Raw genomic sequence first — 22,507 nt, 5'->3', positions numbered from 1 at the left:
AAGCTGAAACTCCAATACTTTGGCCACCTGATGCAAAGAGCTGACTCATTGGAAAAGACCCTGATGCTGGGAGGGATTGGGGGCAGGAGGAAAAGAGGACGACAGAGGATGAGATGGTTGGATGGCATCACTGACTCGATGGACATGGGTTTGGATGAACTCTGGGAGCTGGCGATGGACAGGGAGGCCTGGCGTGCTGTGGGGCCTGGGTTGCAAAGAGCTGGACACGACTGAATGCCTGAACGGAACGGATATTGTTTTAATTTTGAACCACATACACATAAATCCTTTTATTCTTAATGTTCTTGATAAGCAATATATGTAGACATGGTAAAATTTTCAAATGTTATAAAAAGGCATATAGAGAAAACTAAATCACCCTCCCACCTCAGTTTCTTATTTTAGAACCAGTCACTACTACTACTTCTATCTTTCCCAAGTTATTCTATCTACCATGAACTATTTTTAGCATTGAAAATGCTAATTTTAAAAAGTTTTACAGAAGAATCTTGCCACTAAAAAGTTCTGATAATCAAGAAGTCCTAACTCTGTTTTAGCAATTTCATCTTAACCAGAATGACAGTAACCTACTGATCTTTTATGTGCCAGGCACTGATTGGTACTCTGTCTACGATCCTGCAGAAGTGAATATTATTATCATTTCCACTTTATAGATGAACAAACTAAGGCCCACAGAATTTAGGTGACTTACCTAAGTTAGTTTTTAAGTTAGGTAATTTACCTAGCTGTCAAATCACAGTGTCTGGATTCAAATCCAGGTCCACACTCAGATCCCAGGTAATATTATACACTCTGCTACACTCTCCCCTGGGATTCCATCTCCAAAGTAATACTTCCCTTGGCTTGTGTGACAAAGAGCATGGGAAGTGGAGCTCCATGAATTGGTTTACTTCCCATTTCTGTAGTGAAAAGGGTAGTTTGGGAAACCAGCACAGATTAGGATACATCCAAAAGGTTAGCTTGGAGAAAAGGCACAAGTCAGGATGTTAGGATACACCCAGACTCTGGAGTATTAGGAAGCAAAGCTTAACACACATATATACGAAAGACTTCAAAGGGGAACCACGGCTTCTTCGTTCACCTGGCTTGTAACAGAAGAGATTACTGACACTTGCCATCCAAGAGCACTGAAATTACTGTTAAACTAGGAAGCGCCAGCAGGGGGCGCAAGAACTCCACAACTACAATCAAAACTGTTCTGCACAAGTCTCTGCAGATAATTCTACCTCAGATGCAAACTCTGTAAGGAGTTGTTAAAGCAGCCTACCTTTCCATGTAAAGGGAGACAATGATCCAGTTTCTTATCAAGCTTCCAGGAATCCATCTGGACCTCTGCCTCTCCAAGAAAAGTGTTTCTGCCAAAACGACCGTGATGCCACACCGAGAATTGCAAAGTCCTCTGGGCCAAGAGAGATTCTGGGATTTCATACTGTGAAAGGAAAGGAGACACCCAAGATGATTAGTTCACAGTAATTCCTCAGAAAAAGATTATTCCAAAATTTGAGCAAGCATACTGAAAGTCCACAGTCCTGGTCAAATCACTTTAGTCCCTAAGCACTTTGAGCTTCATCCCTCAAAGCCTTTACTTATCCCATTTCACAAAAACCTACCATACTCCAGGGGAGAACCTGGGATACAAATTTTTCCTTCAGTGAGTGAGAGGACACTGGAATATGCAAAAGAACTGCCAGGGAGACTCCTGATCACAAATGACCCCTTAAAATGAGATTTGCGACCACGCGGCCTTCCAACTTCACCAGAATCCAAGAAAATCAAACCAGCTTTGTTTGCTGAGAGGTCAGGATGTGAACAGATGCCCACAGTGTATCCTCAAACACAGACATGGCCACTGAAAACCATGTTGACCAGCCATATAGTAGAGGAGTTGCTATAGCTCAGCACACAAGACAGAACAAGCTCTCCTATCCTCTCAGACTCTAGATACTTACTCTGAGGATCTCATCATATAACGGATTAATAGTGTCCTGCTTGATGCTGGTTTTTCTTTTTCCTTGGCGGGATTTGTCTGGCAGAAGATAAGCCTTCACGTATCTAGAAGCCAAGGAGAATACTGAGTCATTGGCTGTCTTTTTGGAAACCTGCTTCTCACTTTCCTGCCCTCCATACACATATGCCATGATGAAATGAAAATATCACATCAAGCCCTCCTCTACACACCATTCTTGGATTTTCCTAATCCTGGCCCTTTCCCCACATCTCCCCTAACCACTCTCAATCACACCTCCCTGTCTGCCCAGGAAGTGAGAGCTTTGGTTTAAGGGTGCCCAGAGAGATGTTGGGGTCTGATCATCTCCAAGCACTGAGCAGGGTCCAGAAGCACTCACGGATTTGAGCGCTTCTTGGCTTCATCAGCATAGGCCAACTGTTGGCACTCCTTCACGTGAATGACCAGAGCCTGTGTTTGCTGCTCGTACTTCAGAGAAAAGGCAATCTTTCCAGTCACAAAGATGTTCCCGAAATCACCAGCTTCACTATAGATGCTCATCATGCTGCCAATCGTACTCTGAAGATAAAGCACCCACATAACAGGTGGTAACTAGACTTATCATGGTGAGCATTTTTAAATTTATAAAAATCATTATGTTGTATAACAGGAACTAACATAGTGTTATAGGTCAATTATACTTCAAACACAAACAAAACTCATAGATTTGTTGTTATAAGAGGCAAGGGGTCTGGGGAGGAGGAATTATATGAAAGTGGTCAAAAGGTACAAACTCCCAGTTATAAGATAAATAAGTGCTTGGGATATAATACACAACATGATACACACACACAGTATAATTAACACTGCTGTGTGTTATATATATTAAAGTGGTTAAGAGAGCAAATACTAAGAGTTCTCATCATGAGGAAAAAACTCTATTTCTTTAATTTTGTATCTATATAAGATGATGGATGTTCCCAAACTTATTGTGGTAACCATTTCAAAATGTATGTAAGTCAAATCATTATGCAGTACACCTTACACAGTGATGTATGTCAGTTATATCTCAATAAAACTGGAAGAAATAAACAAGATAAAGCACCCATAAACATCTGGTGAAGGCACGCTCTCCCTGCCACATTGCTCACGTTTTCACTCATGAGAAAGTCATAGTCACTAAACAAAACAAAAGCCCCTGAAACTAACCAGTACTGCCAATGGTCTTGTACCCAGAATATAAGAGACAGCTAACAGCACACTCATAACTGCTTACAAGTGCTCAGGTTTATCAATCAGCTCACCTGGACTCTGAGCTGTTCTTCTTATTCTCTTTTTATACATTTTTATTGTTAAATTTCAACTGCCCCAGAAGGTGGGCAAGGAGTAGAAGCAGCGTGCAGCTGAGTCTGATTTTGGTGTATACTATCTATGTTACGATGTTGGTTAGAAGAGATCAGTTACCAATTAAAACAAGGGGTGTTAATTATCTGTGGGTTTCTTTTCTCCACCTTATCCCTCTCAAGGCCTATAGAGAAAAGTGACTGTCAGATTTGGAGGGAAAACCCCACCAGAGGTGAAAAGCTACGTTCCTCTCAGCTAATAATCAACTCTGTAAGCCTACCGATCTCTTCCTGTGTGTGAGTGTGATCATCTATTCACCCTGCTTTCTGACTCTGTTTCCCCTAAACATCAATCTTCATACTTAATGGCAGAACTAGGCCCTGATTCTTAAATGTCCCTTTAACGTTATGATTCTGATTGGTATAGTTTTCCCTTAACCATATCCTGATGCTAGGTAACCCTGCCAAGACCCTTCTCATGGCGTTCACTGCCCTTGAATGTGAGACTTGGGGTGTGCTCTGATGAGAACACCTGATCTTTCTCACTTTGAGGCCTGGGTACCTTTTAAGGGTAGAAGTTATGGGTTACTGTTCACAAAGCTGTGATGAACATCTCTAGCCCTAACTACCTGAAATAAGAATTTCCAGGGCAGAGACTGAGAAAGTTGCCTAACTGCACACTAAGCAACTATGGTCTAACTTGAGAAAAGGAGCAAACAACTGCATCTCGCTTACCCAGAAAGAATAACCAGAACTTCCCCACATCCTGACTCTGCTCCAGGGAAGTAGTTCCATCTTAGCTGGCGCCCCAACATGTCCACAGCCACAGAACCGACAGAACTTACCATGGAGGAACCACTTCTCATGCTGCTTCTGGCTAGCTTCTGACGATGCAGCTTCACCAGGTGGTCAATGTCTTCTTCTTCTTCTTCTTCCTGGAACAAGAAATATACATACAGCGTTAGTAGAAATAAGAAAAAGTTCAAACCCGAATATCTTTCCTTTAGTAGGGGCCATAATTGTTGCTAAGCTCTGAGGTGTCATGTGCACACACACGTGCTTATCTCTATGTTTGTGTTTCCCTATTTCAGGCTCCCAAACTACATCCCAACCAACCTTCTCAAATCACAAAATAGTAAGAATCTCTCTTTCTAATTTGACTGCCCCAACCCAGCATCTCTTTACATTTTATTAAGTGTAGCATAAATCCCTTGGAGGAGATTGCCATTAGGCCCACCACTGAGCCACCGAGCAGATGACCCACAAACTGGAGAAAAATTATATCAAAGAGTGTCCAGGAGTCTCCAGTGGACGTGTGGGTCAAGAGTGGCCTGCTGCGGGGTCAGGGGCACTAAATACAACAGACCTGGGAGCTGCAGAGCATGCTGGCATAAGTCCTTTTGAAGGAGGTCACCATTACTGCCATTACCCCATCATAGTTTGGCCTCAAGCCAAACTACAGGGAGGGAATACAGCCCCACTCATCAGCAGAAAACTGGATTAAAGATTTACTCAGCATGCCCCCCCATCAGAGCAAGCCCCAGATTTCCCCACAGCTAGTCCCTCCAATTAGGAAGTTATCACAAGCCTCTTATCCTTATCCCTCAGAGGGCAGACAGAATGAAAACCACAATCACAGGAAACTAACCAAACTGATCACATGGATCACAGCCTTGTGTAACTCAATGAAACTATGAGCCATGCAGTGTAGGGCTACCCAAGATGAACAGGTCATGGTGGAGAGTTCTGACAAAATGTGGTCCACTGGAGAAGGGAATGGCAAACCCACTTCAGTATTCTTGCCTTGAGAACCCCATGAACAGTATGAAAAGGCAAAAAGATATGACACTGAAAGATTAATTCCCCAGGTTGGCAGGTGCCCAATATACTACTAGAGTAGAGAAATAGCTCCAGAAAGAATGAAGAGGCTGAGCCAAAGAGAAAACAACGCCCAGTTGTGGATGTGACTGGTGATGGAAGTAAAGTTCGATGTTGTAAAGAACAATATTGCATAGGAACCTGGAATGTTAGATCCATGCATCAAGGTAAATTGGAAGTAGTCTAATAGGAGATGGGAGTGAACATCGACATTTTAGGAATCAGGGAACTAAAGGGACTGGAATGGGTGAATTTAATTCAGTTGACCATTATATCTACTACTGTGGCCAAGGATCCCTTAGAAGAAATGGAGTAGCCCTCACAGTCAACAAAAGAGTCCAAAATGCATTACTTGGGAGCAATCTCAAAACAACAAAATGATCTGTGTTACAAAGGCAAACCATTCAATATCACATTAATCCAAGTCTATGCCCCAACCACTAATGCCAAAGAAGCTGAAGTTGAATGGTTCTATGAAGACCTACAAGACCTTCTAGTACTAAGACCAAAAGAAGATGTCCTTTTCTTCATAGTGTACTGGAATGCAAAAGTAGGAAGTCAAGAGATACCTAGAGTAACAGGCAACTTTGGCCTTGGAGTACAGAATGAAGCAGGGCAAGGCTAACAGAGTTTTTCCAAGAGAATGCAGTGATCATAGCCAACACCTTCTTCCACAACACAAGAGATGACGCTACACATGGACATCACCGGATGGTCAATACTAAAATCAGATTCATTATATTCTTTGCAGCCAGAGATGGAGAAGCTCTATAGAGTCAACAAAATCAAGACAGGGGACTGCCTGTGGCTCAGATCATGAACTCCTTATTGCAAAATTCAAACTTAAATTTAAGAAAGTAGGGAAAACCACTAGCCCATTCAGGTTTGACCTAATACAAATCCCTTATGATTATACAGTAGAAGTGACAAATAGATTCAAGGAATTAGACCCGATAGACACATTGCCTGAGGAACTATGGACGGAGGTTCGTGACGCTGTAAAGGAGACTGTGATCAAAACCATCCCCAAGAAAAAGAAATGCAAAAAGGCAAAATGGTTGTCTCAGGAGGTCCTACAAATAGCTGAGAAAAGAAGAGAAGTGAAAGGCAAGGGAGTTAAGGAAAGATACCCAACTGAATGTAGAGTTCCAAAGAATAACAAGGAGAGATAAGAAAGTCTTCCTCCATGATCAATGGAAAGAAATAGAGGAAAACAATAGAATGAGCAAGACTAGAGATCTCAAGAAAATTAGAGATATCAAGGGAACATTTCATGCAAAGATGGGCAAAATTAAGGACAGAAATGGTATAGACCTAGCAAAAGAAGAAGATATTAAGAAGAGGTGGCAAGAATACACAGAAGAACTATGCAAAAAAGACCTAATGATCCACATAACCACGATGGTGTGATCACCCACCTAGAGCCAGACATCCTGAAATGCAAAGTCAAGTGGCCTTTAGGAAGCATCACTATCCACAAAGCTAGTGCAGATGATGAAATTCCAGTTGAGCTATTTCAAATCCTGAAAGATGATGCTGTGAAAGTGCTGCTCTCAATATGCCAGCAAACTTGGAAAACTCAGCAGTGGCCACAGGACTGGAAAAGGTCAGTTTTCATTCCAATCCCAAAGAAAGGCAATGCCAAAGAATGTTCCAACTACTGCACACTTGCACACGTCACACACTAGCAAAGTAATGCTCAAAATTCTCCAAGCCAGGCTTCAACAGTGCGTGAACCAAGAACTTCCAGACGTTCAAGCTGGATTTAGAAAAGTCAGAGGAACCAGAGATCAAATTGCGAAGATCCACTGGATCACTTAAAAAGTAATGGAATTACAGAAAAACATCTACGTCTGCTTCATTTACTATGCTAAAGCCTTTGACTGTGTGGATCACAACAAACTGTGGAACATTCTGAAAGAGATGGGAATACCAGACCACCTGACCTGCCTCCTGAGAAACCTGTATGCATGTCAAGAAGCAACAGAACAAGACATGGAACAACAGACTGTTTCCAAATCGGGAAAGGAGTACATCAAGGCTGTATATTGTCACCTTGCTTATTTAACTTATATGCAGAGTACATCATGCAAAATGCCAGGCTGGATGAAGCACCAGCTGGAATCAAGATTCCTAGGGGAAGTATCAATAACCTTGATATGCAGATGACACCACCCTTATGGCAGAAAGTGAAGAAGAACTAAAGAGCCTCTTGATGAAAGTTAAATAGAGTGAAACAGCTAGCTTAAAAAATTCAACATTCAAAAAACTAAGATTGTGGCAACTGGTCCCATCACTTCATGGCAAATAGATGGGGAAACAATGGAAACAGTGACAGATTTATTTTCTTGGGATCCAAAATCACTGCCGATAGTGACTACAGCCATGAAATTAAAAGACGCTTGCTCCTTGGAAGAAAAGCTATGACCAACCTAGACTGCGTAATAAAAAGCAGAGACATAACTTTGCTGACAAAGGTCCGTCTAGCCAAAGCTATCGTTTTTCCAGTAGTCATGTGTGGATGTGAGAGTTGTTGGACCATAAAGAATGCTGAGCTCCAAAGAATTTATGCTTTTGAACTGCGGTGTCAGAGAAGACTCTTGAGAGTCTCTTTGACTGCAAGGAGATCCAGTCAGTCCATCCTAAAGGAAATCAGTCTTGAATATTCATTGGAAGGACTGATGCTGAAGCTGAAACTCCAAAACTTTGGTCACCTGATGCAAAGAACTGACTCATTTGAGAAGACCCTGATGCTTGGGAAAGATTGAAGGCAGGAGGAGAAACTGACTCAATGGACATGAGTTTGAGCAAGCTCCAGGAGTTGGTGATGGACAGGGAAGCCTGGCATGGAAAGAGTTGTACATGACTGAATGACTGAACTGACTGACTGAAGTATTTACTTGAGCCTCCAACCATATATCAAACAATGTTTAGAAAACAAAAGAGATAGTGAAATATAATCTCTTTCTTTAAGCAATTTAGCAACCAGATTTACTTTAGAATTGAGGGAGAAATCAAAATTCATGTTACCTTTTCCTAAAGAACTAAACAGGTAAATTTAGAGTATCAGGTAGTAAAGTCTACCTTACTTGCGTGCATGCTAAGTTGCTTTAGTTGTGTCTGACTCTTTGTAACCCTATGGGCAGTAGCCCACCAGGCTCCTCCCAGAATCCTCCATGGGATTCTCCAGGCAAGAATACTGCAGTGGGTTGCCATGCCCTCCTCCAGGGGATCTTCCCGACCTAGGGATTGAACCCATGTCTCTTACATCTCCTTTATTAGCAGGCAGGTTCTTTACCACTAGTGCCACATGGGAGGCCCAAAGTCAACTTTATATATATAATTTTTTATATGGTGACCAAGTGAAATACAAGGGTATTTACCATATCCACACTGAGGCCTGGGACAGATTTGCTCCTGTCTCCCAAGGTGCCACTTTCATGCCCCACATCTTCTGGGTGAAGATCGATCACAGACTTAGTATACTCTGAGTGGAAAATCAAAAACCAAAGCAAAAGAAACATACTCTTCTCCATACCAATAACCCACCAAGTACTTCGAACATCAATCTCAAAAGGCCATGAAGGGAAACCAGCTACCTGAAGGCCTGAGGATTTTTCTGGTGTTCTTCTTGAATATCATATCACCCTCGTCCACAGATACCACATTTTGACCCCTAGGCTGAGCTTCCTAGGAACAGATAAGGGCGAAATAATGGAAAAAGACAGTTGGGTAGGTGGAAAAGTGGATTGGGGAAGGAGACTCAGATATTCACTAAATTATGACAAACTTATAAGAAAGATTAATTTAATCTTAGGGCTTTAACTTAATCCTAGGAAGTTGCACAAAATCTATTTTTTTTTGCTTGTGGTTTATACTAACTTCTTAAACTTTTATTTTGTATTAGGATATAGCTGATTAACAATGTTGTGATAGTTTCAGGTGAACAATAATGGGACTCGGCCATACATATACATGTATCCATTCTACCCCAAATTCCCGTCCCATCCAGGCTGCCACATAACATTGAGGAGAGTTCCACGTGTTATACAGTATGCCCTTGTTGGTTATCGATTTTAAATGCAGCAGTGTATATATGTCCATCCCAAACTCCCCAACTATCCCTTCTCCTCATCTTTCCTCCTGGCAACCGTAAGTTCATTCTCTAAGAGTCTTTCTAAAACCATTTTCTCACGTTTCAACCAAAACCTTAGAAAATGCTACCATGGGAATCTGAACTAAAATTTGTTTGCTTCAATTCTTAATTTAAATTCTTCCTGAGAAAGGAAGAAGAGAGAGAGAGAGAGAGAGAAAGACAGAAAGACAGAGATCGAACAACCAATAACTAAAGCTTACCTTTTCTACTTGAGGTTTGGGGGCAGACATCTTCTTCCATTCTGGAAAGAGGCCAGATTTATCCAGAGAGTCTCTCCTGAGGGCAGATACAGAAACTGTAATAAGTCACCTCCTCCTCCCTTCCCCATCTATCTAGGGACCCAAGCTTTATGGAAGGAAAGCCACTGGCTTGAGGTCAGTAACCAAATGCAGAAGGTCAACTTCACATCTGATTTACCTTGAAGGAATGCAGACAATCAGATAAGTAGCTTTGTACAAATACAAACACTCACAGCCCCATGCCTAAGGGATAGCAGCATCCACTGCTGCTGGTCCAGGGGTCTGAGAACACTCTCCAAGATGCAGCAGAAGGCTGTGCTCAGAGAAGTGCTAGTCGGGGACTCGCAGCAACAGAGAGAATACTTCATTCACCTTACCAAGTACAGAAGGCAGGAACACTGAAGGCAGGGGACCCCCACACCCTGGCTCTAGAGAACAAAACGGGAGCTCAGCTGAGCAGAACGGCTGGGACTGGGGACATCTCACCTGGACATGCTATCCGAGTCAGCTGTATAGCTATCCAGGCTCTCACTCTCGGCTTCCAGTGCACTCTTTCCACTTTTCAGCTTGGGCACTTCAAATGACATGCTACAATAAAAACCAAGAGCCAACACATAAGGAAAATGGGCTCTCCTGCTGGGTGTTGGCTTCCTTCCAACTCCTTCACAGTAGTAGCCTAAGTGATCTTTCTAAGAGCTGAGTACACTTTTAAAACTGCTCAGAGGTTCTCTATTGCCCTTGAGATTGAGTTCAAACTCCTTAGCATGCCAAGAAAATCCTTATGAGTTGACCCCCTGCTCATCTCTACAGACTCATTTTTCACCCTCTACCTCTCCTTATACTTTACATTATGGAATGATGAAGCTCTCTTGGTTCCCTGAATATGACAAAGCTGCTTTTCTTCCCTCTTCTCTCTGCCTGGGATGGTCACAGTGGCCATTTTTCTTGTTTACTTGAAATTCCTGGCTAAATCTACTCCTTCTTCCAGTCTCTACTTACATGTCAATTCCTTCACATCTGTGACCATGCCCCAACCGCAAGTATGGATTAGTAGCCTTCCTATGTGCTCCTAAAGCAACTTGATGTCTTTGTAGTAATCATATGCCTAATTATTATGTCTTTTATACAAATTATTTAATTTGCTCGATAAACAAACGACTTCTTTAGTGTCTTTCTCCTCCATTAGACTAAGTTCCAGGAGATCAGTGATCACATATTTTGTTCACTGCTATGTTCCCAATGCCTAGCAGAGAAACCAGCATAGACTGGGCACTCCATTATTTGTTGACTGAATTCTTGACTAAATGCCTTCAGTGGGCCTTAAAGTATGTACATAAATGAGCAGTATGCTTTGAAGATATTAGGGCATTCAAAACAACAGTCCTCATCTCTAAAGGGAAGGACACAATTCCTGGACCCCTTACTCAAGAAATGCTTGTAATAGTCTCCTAACTGAACTCCCTACTTCTGCCCTTGTCCCCATACAATCTACCCTCAACACAGCAGCTAAAGTGAGCTTTAAAAATATAAACCCAGGGAATTCTCTGGTGGTCCTGTGGTTAGGACTCCACACTTCCACTGCCAGGGGCCCAAGTTCAATCCCTGGTTGTGGAACTAAGATCCTGCAAGCCTGGCAATGTGGAATAAATACACACACACACACACACATATATACAGTACAGAATTACCACACAACCCAGCAATTCCACTCATAGACACACACACACACACACACACATATATATATACAGTACAGAACTACCACACAACCCAGCAATTCCACTCATAGGTATCTACCCAAGAGAACTGGGAGCACGTGTCAACACAAAAAAATTTGTATCTAAATGTTCACAGCAGCATTATTCACAATAGCCAACAGGTGGAAACAGTCCAAATGTCTATCAACAGATGAACAGATAAAGGAAATGTAGTACAGCCATATAATAAAATATTATTGACAACAAAAAGGAATGAAGTGTCACACATGCTGCAACATAGATGAACCTTGAAGTGAATTGCAAGACACAAATGGCCACCTTCTGTATGATTCCATTTACAGGAAATGTCCAGAATAGGCAAATCCATAGAAACAGAAAGCAGATTAGTTGCTGTGGAAATGGAGAGTGACTGCTTAATGAGCACAGGGTTTCTTTTTGGAGTGATAAAAATGTTCTGAAATCAGGCAGTGGTGATGGCTGCACAATATTCTGAAAGTACTAAAAGATACTGAATTGTATACTTTAAAACTTTGCTTCTCTCTTCTCAAATGTCATCTTGTTATTATTATTATTAATTTTGTATAATTATTAATTATTATTAAGCCCTTGCCTGCATACATACACGCTTTCCTGGTACTCCCTTTTAGACTACTTCATTTTTCTCCACAGCACTTGTCAACATCTGACATATATTTACTTGATTATTCACTTGCTGTCTGTGTCCCCCACTCCCAAATCTACACTCCTCAAGCAAGGAACTTTGTTGTCATCACCAGTATATACTATTGCCTAAAACAGTGCCTGGAAAATAGTAGGCATTCATAGACAAACAAGTGAAGGAATTAATAAGAAAAGAACACAGAATGAAATAGCCAAAATCTATAACGTCTTAGGCAGGAGAGAATAAACTTTCCAAGTGATCATAACATGATATTTGAGATAGCTCTATGAAAACAAACAGCAGGGGTTGAAATCCTAGGGCATGCCAGAGGTGAAACAGTGTCATTTCTTGAGAGATATATTAGCTTTTGTATATTAGATATATTAGTCAAAAACACAGCAGGGTGTTTGATTTCATTTTCACTTTAGAATCATTCTTTTCCACTCTTTGCTCCAAAGAACAAAGAACCCAAAGCAGAACCATTCCTCTAGAGAGAGAGTTTAATAGTGGTCCATGGAGAGTGTTTTCTGCTTGTATTTTTTCCTAAAGATTAATATGTACTGATGCAAAGCTGATACAAACCACTCTAGGGCAAAAAACCAATTATTTGACATCTGTGCAGTAGAAAAATAAACTTAGAGATGGGAGTCCTGGGCTCTAACTATCTGTATGATCTGAGGTAAATCACTTACCCTGTTTTATTTTCTGCAAAAATAAGGGAGTTGAATTAGATTATTTGAGAGGCTCCATAATTTTATGAAAAAGATCATTTATGACCACTTAATCCGTTTTCATGTTTAGGATAAATGAAAGTCTTCTGGGTTCAATGAGACAAGAAGTCACAGACAGCCAGAAGCAGTAGGCTTCAGAAATTACATTCTGACCAGTGATGTCAGATGTGTTTAATCAAGTTCAGGAAATAAAAGCCCTTCTTATCCACAAAAGAAGGGGAGGGGCTCGTCACCTAAAACAGATGAGTCACCCAACCAAGGCTGTGTGCATAAAATCATAGTACATACATACAATGACACACCATATGAGAACAAAAAAGAATGAGGCAGACCCCTGGTGCTGACATAGAAAGATGCCAATGTGATATTTTTCTGTCATTTTTTTTCCATTTGCACCTTGGGCTATAACTAACATTAATAAACTGCACGTGATTTGATGAGTTTTTTAATTTATTTTAATTGGAGGCTAATTACTTTACAATACTGTGTTTTTTGCCATCCATCGACATGAATCAGCTATATGTATACATTTGTGAAACCATCACCACAATTAAGCTACTGAACATGTCTATCACTCCCCAAAGTTTCCTCATGCCCCTTCATAGTCCATCTCTCCCTCCTCAGACCTGTCTTCAAGTAAGTGCTGATCTGCTGTCATTAACATTTAGCTTGATTTTTCTAGAATTTTATATCAACAGAGTCATACAGTCGGTCCTCTTTTTTTGTTTAGCTTCTTTCACTCAGCATGATTATTTCAAGATTCATCCATGTTGTTGCATGTATCAGTAATCCATTCCTTCCCATTGCTGAGTAGTATTCCACTGTATAAACAAAGCAAAGTTTATCCTCTCACCTGCTGATGGACACTGGGGTTATCTCTAGGTTTTGGCAATCACAAAGCTGCTATGAACATTCATGCACAAGTCTTTGTATGGACATATTCTTGTGTTTCTCTTGAGTAAATATCTAGAAATTTAAAGGCTGATTCACAAGGTAGGTGCATGTTTAACTGGTTAAGACACTACTAAACTCTTTTTCAAAGTGGTTTCACCATTGGACATTCCTACCAGCACTGTATGAGAATGCCAGTTGCTCTACATCCTCATCAAAAATTGGTATGGTTGGGGATCGGGTCAAGATAGCAGAGGAGTAGGACGTAGAATTCACCTTCTCCCACAAATATATCAAAAATACATGTGAAACAATTCTCACAGAATATCTACTGAATATTTTCAATGAATATCCTCACTGAATATCTACTGGAAGAAGACCTCAGACTTCCAAAAGGGCAAAAAAATCTCCATATAACTGTACAGGACAAAGGAAAAAAGGAAGAGAGAAAGGAATCAGGACTGGGACCTGTGCCCCTGGGAGGGATCTGTGAAAGAGAAAAGGGTTCCACCCACAGGAAAGTTCCTTCACCGGCGAGAGATCAGCCAGGACAGAGGCGCAGCTTTAGAGCCTCAGAGCAGAGTGTAGTAACAGGTCTGCAGAGGGCAGAGCAGACAGGGGCCTGCATAGACAGTGCCAATGGCATTCCCCAGCCTGGGACACTGGTCTGCTGGGGCGGGTGGGGCCTAGGTGCTGAGTCTCAGGTTATAGAGGCAGAGCTGGGGAAAAGACTGGGGGTGCCTGCATGAAGACAGCCTGAGGGGGCTAGTGTGTGGCACGCCACATAACAGTAATACAAGAAGAAGCCTGGGCCTGCCAGAGAGGCAAGGTGCCATTAGAGGGGGGTGAGCCAGGAGAGGGGTGGGCTCGCCACAGAAGCTTCTTTCCCCAACCATGTACTCTCATATTGGCAAGGCACTGCCTACAAAAGCTCCAGGGGTGGGTGTGAACCACCAATGCCATCTCAGACCCCAGAAGAGGGCACAGTCTGCTGCTACCACTGAGGGCCCCACAACCGGGTGCCAACTGCTGTACATGCCTTCCTGGGAGCGCACGAGCACTCTCCCTGTCAAGGGGATAACAGCCAACACACACTGAAGAAAGGGACAGCAAGCATCCAAAACAAAAACAGCCCTCATGCCAAAAAATTATTAAACACACTACGCTACACAGGAACACTCCTGCAGATGAACAGCCCTTCTAGAATAAAGTAGATATTTGTTTCTCCTAAACTCACAAAGTAAGAGAAACATGAGCACAATAAAGAAGCAGAGAAACCACTCCCAGTTAAAAGACCAAGAGAACTCCCCTGAAGGAACAAACAACGAAATAGATCTCTTCAGTCTAATAGACACCAAGTTCAAAAATGGGGTAATGAAAATACTGAAGGAATTAAGAAAGCATAATACTGAAGGAATTAAGAAAGCATAGTAAGCATAGTGTTAGTCACCTTGTCGTGTCCGACTCTTTGCGACCCCATGGACTGTAGCCCACTAGACTCCTCTGTTCATATAATTCTCCAGGCAAGCATGCTGGAATGGGTTGCCATGCCCTTCTACAAGGGATCTTCCTGACCCAGGGATCAAACCCGGGTCTCCTGCACTGCAGGCAGATTCTTTACCATCTGAGCTACCAGGGAAGCCCAAAGAAAGGAATTAAGAAAGATGAGTATCAAAGAATTGATGCTTTCGAATTGTGGTGCTGGAGAAGACTCCTGAGGGTCCCTTGGACAGCAAGGAGATCAAACCAGTCAATCCTAAAGGAAATCAGTCCTAAATATTCGTTGGAAGAACTGATGATGAAGTTCCAACACTTTGGCCACCTGATGTGAGGAGCTGACTCACTGGAAAAGACCCTAATGCTGGGAAAGATTGAAGGCAGGAAGAGGAAGGGACGACAGAGGATGAGATGGTTAGACAGCATCACTAACTCAATGGACATGAATTTGAGCAAACTCCGGGAGATAATGAAGGACAGAGGAGCCTGGCATGCTGCAGTCCATGGGGTCACAAAGAGTCAGATACAACTTAGAGACTGAACAACAACAATGTATACAGTATGATCCTTTTGTAAAAAGAAATTAAAATTTTAAGAATCCAACTCATATTTGTACATTGAGACAGTGTGGTAGTCTATACACCAGAATCATTAATGACAATAAGAACTGTCTGGGGCAGGAGAAGTAAACTTATGGGGGACTCATTTGATGTATTTCTATATTGCTTTTCATCAGTCATATAAAACATGATAAAATCTCATTTCTCTTTGGATGAGGGAAAGTTAGGGGGGAAAAAACACAAATAAAAAGTCAAAACTTCGCCAGCGGCAATCAAATGAGGAAAGGAATAAAGCCTCAAGACATGAAGTTTGAAAAGTGAAGGCTAATAAAACAGAAGAAAATCTAGCTTGGCAAAACTTCTTCCAATGTGTACAGATTAAGTGAGTGAGTAGGCAATCCTGGGATAAGATAAAGAAGACAAAAATCCTCAAGATTTATACCCCAGATATCAATGGGGCACCCCAACCAAGGCAGACAAGCCTTCTGCGGGATGTCTTCTCTCAGAGCACTGGTATGAACTAGAGGATGCATCTAGAGCTAGACTGAGTGAGACCAGACACTTAAGACTGAGTGAGCCAGACAGGGAAGCCTGGTATGCTGCAGTCCAAGGGTTTGCAAAGAGTAGGACATGAATGAGACTGAAAAACAAGAAGACACTTATGAGAATTTCAGGAGACTGAAACCCAGTATCCCCAAGTTATCTTTTGCCCCTCCCTTCAGTTTAGTTCAGTTGCTCAGTCGTGTCCAACTCTTTGCGACCCCATGGACTGCAGCATTCCAGGACTCCCTGTCTAACACCAACTCCTAGAGCTTTCGAAAATTTGTGTCCATCAAGTCAGTGATGCCATCCAACCATCTCATCCTCTGTTGTCCCCTTCTCCTTCTGCCTTCAATCTTTCCCAGCATCAGGGGCTTTTCAAATGAGTCAGTTCTTCACTCAGGTGGCCAAAGTATTGGAGTTTCAGCTTCAGCATCAGTCCTTCCAATGAATATTCAGGACTGATTTCCTTTAGGATGGACTGGCTGGATCTCCTTGCAGTCCAAGAGACTCTCAAGATTCCTCTCCAACACCACAGTTCAATAGCATCAATTCTTTGCTGCTCAGCTTTCTTTATAGTCCAACTCTCACATCCATACATGACTACTGGAAAAACCATAGCTTTGACTAGACAGACCTTTGTTGGCAAAGTAATGTCTCTGCTTTTTAATATGCTGTCTAGCTTGGTCATAGCTTTTCTTCCAAGGAGCAAGCATCTTTTAATTTCATGGCTACAGTCACCATCTGCAGTGATTTTCGAGCCCCCCAAAATAGTCTCTCACTGTTTACACTGTTTCCCCATCTACTTGCCATGAAGTAATGGGACCAGATGCCCTGATCTTAGTTTTCTGAATGTTGAGTTGTAAGCCAGCTTTTAAATTCGCCTCTTTCACTTTTATTAAGAGGCTCTTTAGTTCTTCTTTGCTTTCTGCCATAAGGGTGGTGTCATCTGCATATCTGAGGTTATTGATATTTCTCTTGGCAATCTTGATTCCAGCTTGTGCTTCATCCAGCCCGGCATTTCACATGATGCACTCTGCATATAAGGTAAATAAGCAGGGTGACAATATACAGCCTTGACGTACTCCTTTCCTGATCTGGAGCCAGTCTATTGCTCCATGTCCAATTCTAACTTTTGCTTCTTGACCTGCATACAGATTTGTCAGGAGGCAGGTAAGGTGCTCTGGTATTCCCACTTCTTTAAGAATTTTCCACAGTTTGTTGTAATCCACACAGTCAAAGGCTTTGGCGTAGCCAATAAAGCAGAAGTAGATAATTTTCTGGAACTCTTTCGTTTTTTCCATGATCCAATGGATGTTGCCAATTTCATCTCTGGTTCCTGTGCCTTTTCTAAATCCAGCTTGAATATCTGGAAGTTCTTGGTTCACGTACTGTTGAAGCCTAGCTTGGAGAATTTTGAGCATAACTTTGCTAGTACAATTGTGCAGTAGTTTGAACATTCTTTGGCATTGCCTTTCTTTGAGATTGGAATGAAAACTGACCTTTTCCAGTCCTATGGCCACTGCTGAGCTTTCCAAGTTTGCTGGTATCATCTTTTAGGATTTGAAATAGCTCAACTGGAATTCCATCACCTCCACTAGCTTTGTTCGTAGTGATGCTTTCTAAGGCCCACTTGACTTTGCATTCCAGGATGTCTGGCTCTAGGTGAGTGATTACACCATTGTGGTTGAACTTTTTTATATAGTTTTTTTGTGTATTCTTGCCACCTCTTCTTAATATCTTCTGCTTCTGTTAGGTCCATAGCATTTCTGTCATTTATTGTGTCCATCTTTGCATGAAATGTTCCCTTGGTATCATCTCTATCCCTTTGTAACCCCTCCCTTGGGTTACAGAAAAGAAGTATATAAAAAGCAATTCCTAAAAAAAAAAAAAAAAGCAATTCCTTTTTCCCCTAAGTATTTTATTTCATTATTTTTAATTTCTTTTTAAATTAAAGTATAGTGGCTCAGGCAGTAAAGAATCTGCCTGCAATTTGCAGAAGACCCAGATTCAATCACTGGGTCAGGAAGATCCCCTAGAGAAGGGAATGGCTACCAGCTCCAGTATTCTTGCCTGGAGAATTCTATGGACAGAGGAGCCTGGCAGGCTACAGTCCATTGGGTCACAGAGTCAGACACGACTGAGGGACTAACATGTCCACATAAAAACTCATTACAAATGTTCATAATAGCATTGGTCGAAAAAGTGGAAAGAAACCAAATATCTATCAACAGATGAATGGATAAACAAATGGGGGTATTTACATATAATGGAATATTATTTGGCAATAAAAAGAAATAAAGTACTGATACATGCTTCAACATGGATGAACCTTGAAAACATTATGTTAAGTGAGACAAAACAGTCACAAAGGACCACATATTTTATGATTCTATTTAAATAAAATGTCCAACAGAAATTAAAAGTAAATCAGAGACTGTTTAGGGGTGGGGAATGATATGGAGGTGGGTGGGGGGCAGTGATAGCTAAAGCGTACAAGGGTTTCTTTTTAAGGTAATAAAAAGTTCTAAACTCAATCAAGGTGGTGGTTGCACAATTCTGTAAAATCTACTTCACTGTACACTAGTAATGGGTGAACTACATAGTCTGAATTATAGCTTGATAAGGCTGTTACCATAAAGATAGTACACAAAAATGACTAACTGCTCGGTGGTTTCCATAATATTTTTTCTTAAGTTTAGAGGGATATTAATGACTAATATCCTTTACAGTAAAGAAACACTCATCTGAAGATTAGTGATTCCTGTATTTTATTTCAGTGTTTATTCTGTTAAATTCAAGTAAAATGAAACAAAGCTTTTAATTTAATATATTATGATCTAATATTATAAAAGTTTTTTGATCTATCCATCCACCCATCCCTTTATCTATACATATGCAAAAAACATATCTGAAATAACTTTATATAATACGAATACTGGGGTAGTAAGGTTTTGGGTGATTTGTTGTTTTCTTTATTGTTTTCTACACTGGTTAAATGTTTAATAATGAGTTTGTGTTATTTGTATTTTGTCTTCAAATTGTTCTTACAAAGAAAAAAGTAAATATACCAAAATGTTAATGTTTATATGTAGGTTACAGGATTAGGAATTTTTTTTTCTTCCTTGTTTACTCTTTTCTGTACACTCCAAATTTTCCTACAATGAACATCTATTATTTTATAAATAGAAGTTAAAAAATAAAACAATTAGAGGCGTGTATAGCCTGTTCTTTAAATGATTGCTTGGGTCTTACCTTGGCTCCTTCTGTTGCTCCTGAATGATCTTTCTTCCTGGCCAGATATCACCCAATTGTGACTGATGAAGGAGAGACTGTTCCACTGTCTCTCTTTTATTCACTTCAAGACAAACAAAAGCATGGCATATGGGTGATGATGGCGGGGGGGATGTGGGGGAAGGGGAACACAGTATGTTTCCAGAAAGGATGGCAACACACTCTTTATGTTGCCCATAAATGGGTTGAGCCCATGGAGTGAAGGAAGACACACCGCCTGTAAGAATACACTATGATCCCACAGCAGCGGGTCTATGACTGAGGCCAAGCGCCTCAGGGAGCCATATCCCAACAGGTCTGGTACCTGCAGGCTTGCGGCGCAGGGACATCCTGATTATCTCACTGCCAGTGTGGTAAGCAAAGCGGTTCACTCTGTGGTCATAAAACCAGTCTCCAGTTGCTTTCTTCAGCTCTCTGGGAAGGAATAAAAGAAAACAAGAAATGGATTTTTAAGAAAATGGCCCTTGACATTCAACTAATAAAGAACAAAGGGAGAAACCACAACTGGGGTCCCCTTTCTTCTCTCAACTCTAAGTAACACTCACATTTCCTTGGCGCACACCTTGCACCTCCAGGTACCATTGCTTTCCTGAATGCGGCAGTCCCGACACACCAGATGATTACAACCCCAACAAGTGTTGGTCTTGGGAGTCAAACGGCCCAGGCTCTCCTGGCACCGAGCGCAGGTCCGATCGCTATAGTGCTGGCTGCCCCTTTTGGCCCCTTTCCTTTTTATCTCCAGTAACTCATTCTTCAGTCGCCTGCCAATACCCAAAAGAGAAGCACAAGTGATTTGGAGGCTGCATGGGCTGGACAGAGATGGGTCAAGAGGTGGAGACAGTAAAACTATTTAGTTCTGTGAAAGCAACAGAGCCCAACCTGACCCAGTGAGGAGTTGTAAAACTCATACACAAGTTCCTCTGAAAGTCAGATGAGAAGTATAAGGAAAAGTCCGGGTATCATTGGTTAAGGGCCTGGGAACATGATTTTTCTGGGACTCTTACCTAATCCTTTTCTCATCTGCTTTTCTGAGTTCCTCATCTCGTTGTAGAACACTGAGGATCAAATCCCTTTCCACGTCAGACAGAAAAGAGAGATCAAGTATCTCCGACATGACTTGTCCTAGTTTTTCCTTCTATTCTTCTTTCTTCAAATCTACCAGGTCACCAGATTTGCCTGAAAAAAAGATAAAAACTAATTGTGCACAGAGAATTTCCTGCTTCCCCTGGAGCAGCTAAACAGACACACACAGCTGTGTGGCCAATGCGCCATTCCTATACCTCCAGGTGACTCCTCCTGAAAAGGAAGAGACGAAGTTTGCAAGGGGAAAAAATCTATGAATGACTCTGGCAAACAGTTGGGTCTTTCAACGTAAGCATCTTAGTCTGGAAAGAGGACGCAACACCTGAGTCAAATTCTCCTTCCACCAAGTGGATCCTCAATTATCTAATTTTCAATACTTTTAATGTTCTCAAGTCACAAATCTATTCAGCCAAATAATCAGACAGCTGATCTCTGTAGTGGAGAAAACCACACAGGGACCTCTGCCAGTTGAAGCCTATTTCCTTTCAAACCTTTCCTGACCAGAGTCCTGGATTCAGTCAGCTTTTTGCTACACTTCGAAATGGCCATCACCTACTCTATCTCCCAAAGTTCTTATTGCTAACACTACCTCAAGAATATCTTCACCTATTTCACCCAGATTTGTTGAGAACCTACTCTGACAGGAATTGTGCAAAGTGCTACAGATACAACGATGAGTGAGGCACAGTTCCTGTGCTGAAGATCACAGAGGAGAAAGGTACACACACAGAGTACAGTGTACTAAGCACTCTTAGAGGGATATTAAGTTGTTGTGGGAACTTAGAGAAGGCAGTAATTAGTTCTATCTTGCCTAGAGAGGGAAAAGAGAGAACTATATACATGTGGAAGGTTTTATAGAACAGGTGGATTTTGCCTCATAGAACAGAGTATATGTTTGTTGGTTGGGGAGAATGGTAGGAAATATAGCTGGAAACCTAATTGTGTAATTCTCAAATACTCTTAAAAATTAAGAATTTTTAAATTGATGACACAGAGAATAGAAATCCATCAAACACCTTTGTTGTTGCTTTGTTTTTGATATTGGGAAATCACATACTCAAATTTGTTTTACAAAGATCACTCTAGCTATAGTATGAAAGGCTGGTTCAAAAGACAAATTGAAGTACAATAACACATTGTTGTTCAGTTGCTCAATCGAGTCTGACTCTTTGTGACCCCATGGACTGCAGCATGCCAGGCTCCCCTATCCTTCACCAACTTCAGGACTTTGCTCTAACTCATGTCCATTGAGTCAGTGATTCCATCCAAACATCTCTTCTTCTGTCATCCCCTTCTCCTGCCTTCAATCTTTCCCAGCATCAGGATCTTTTACAATGAGTCAGTTCTTCGCATCAGGTGGCCAAATTATTGGAGCTTCAGATTCAATAACACACTGTAAAATGTGCATACTCCAAAAGCAAGCAATACCACATCTAAGAATCTAGCTAATAGAAATATTCACATAAATGTGTATGCATGGTGTATGTACAAGAAAGTTATTGCAATATTATTCATAAGAGCAAAAACAAGTTCTTTAATAGAGAAATCATTAAACAAAACAATATTTCCATATGATGGCATACTATGCATCCATTTTTAAAATGTGGTAGATATGAATGAAAATATATCTTGAGTGAAAAATAAGAGTCATTTTAGGACTATATTTGAATGATCTGTCTGCTAAAGTATCTATCTATACATTTGTCTATGCAAAGAAAAAAATCTAGAACAAAACCCATTATCATTGGTTCCTCTTGAGAAGCAGAATTGAGGGGGGCAACTTTTACTTTTTATTTTATATAGCTCTGATTTTTTTACAGATAAGTCTCACTTTTAAATTTCAAGAAAGAAAACATTCAAAGAAGACAGATTACTGGACAAAAAGACAACTGAAGTGACTCAATGTACATGAATCTGAGTGAACTCTGGGAGTTGGTGATGGACAGGGAG

The 22,507-nt window shown here is 41.2% G+C and overlaps 1 protein-coding gene across 2 annotated transcripts in view; it reads right to left on the bottom strand.

Moving 5' to 3' along the window:
- Positions 1 to 22,507, bottom strand: part of SYTL4 (synaptotagmin like 4) — a 64,515-nt gene that overhangs the window by 13,674 nt on the left and 28,334 nt on the right. The window contains exons 2-13 of one of the 2 annotated variants that reach the window (XM_040264967.1): positions 20,479 to 20,650; positions 20,020 to 20,235; positions 19,779 to 19,888; positions 19,436 to 19,538; positions 10,069 to 10,170; positions 9,544 to 9,619; positions 8,787 to 8,877; positions 8,571 to 8,674; positions 4,155 to 4,244; positions 2,367 to 2,545; positions 1,971 to 2,073; positions 1,289 to 1,450 (exon numbers count right to left, since the gene is read on the bottom strand). In XM_040264967.1, the coding sequence (XP_040120901.1) occupies positions 1,289 to 1,450; positions 1,971 to 2,073; positions 2,367 to 2,545; positions 4,155 to 4,244; positions 8,571 to 8,674; positions 8,787 to 8,877; positions 9,544 to 9,619; positions 10,069 to 10,170; positions 19,436 to 19,538; positions 19,779 to 19,888; positions 20,020 to 20,235; positions 20,479 to 20,588 (1,446 nt within the window). In that variant the 5' untranslated portion in view covers positions 20,589 to 20,650. The remainder of the gene's footprint in view (positions 1 to 1,288; positions 1,451 to 1,970; positions 2,074 to 2,366; positions 2,546 to 4,154; positions 4,245 to 8,570; positions 8,675 to 8,786; positions 8,878 to 9,543; positions 9,620 to 10,068; positions 10,171 to 19,435; positions 19,539 to 19,778; positions 19,889 to 20,019; positions 20,236 to 20,478; positions 20,651 to 22,507) is intronic. The other variant, XM_040264969.1, reaches the window with a different exon arrangement.

This window comes from Oryx dammah, unplaced genomic scaffold, assembly GCF_014754425.2.
Source record: "Oryx dammah isolate SB20612 unplaced genomic scaffold, SCBI_Odam_1.1 HiC_scaffold_23, whole genome shotgun sequence".
Lineage (NCBI taxonomy): Eukaryota > Metazoa > Chordata > Mammalia > Artiodactyla > Bovidae > Oryx > Oryx dammah.
Note: the sequence above shows the minus strand (reverse complement) of the source record. Positions and strands in the feature narration are given on the sequence as shown.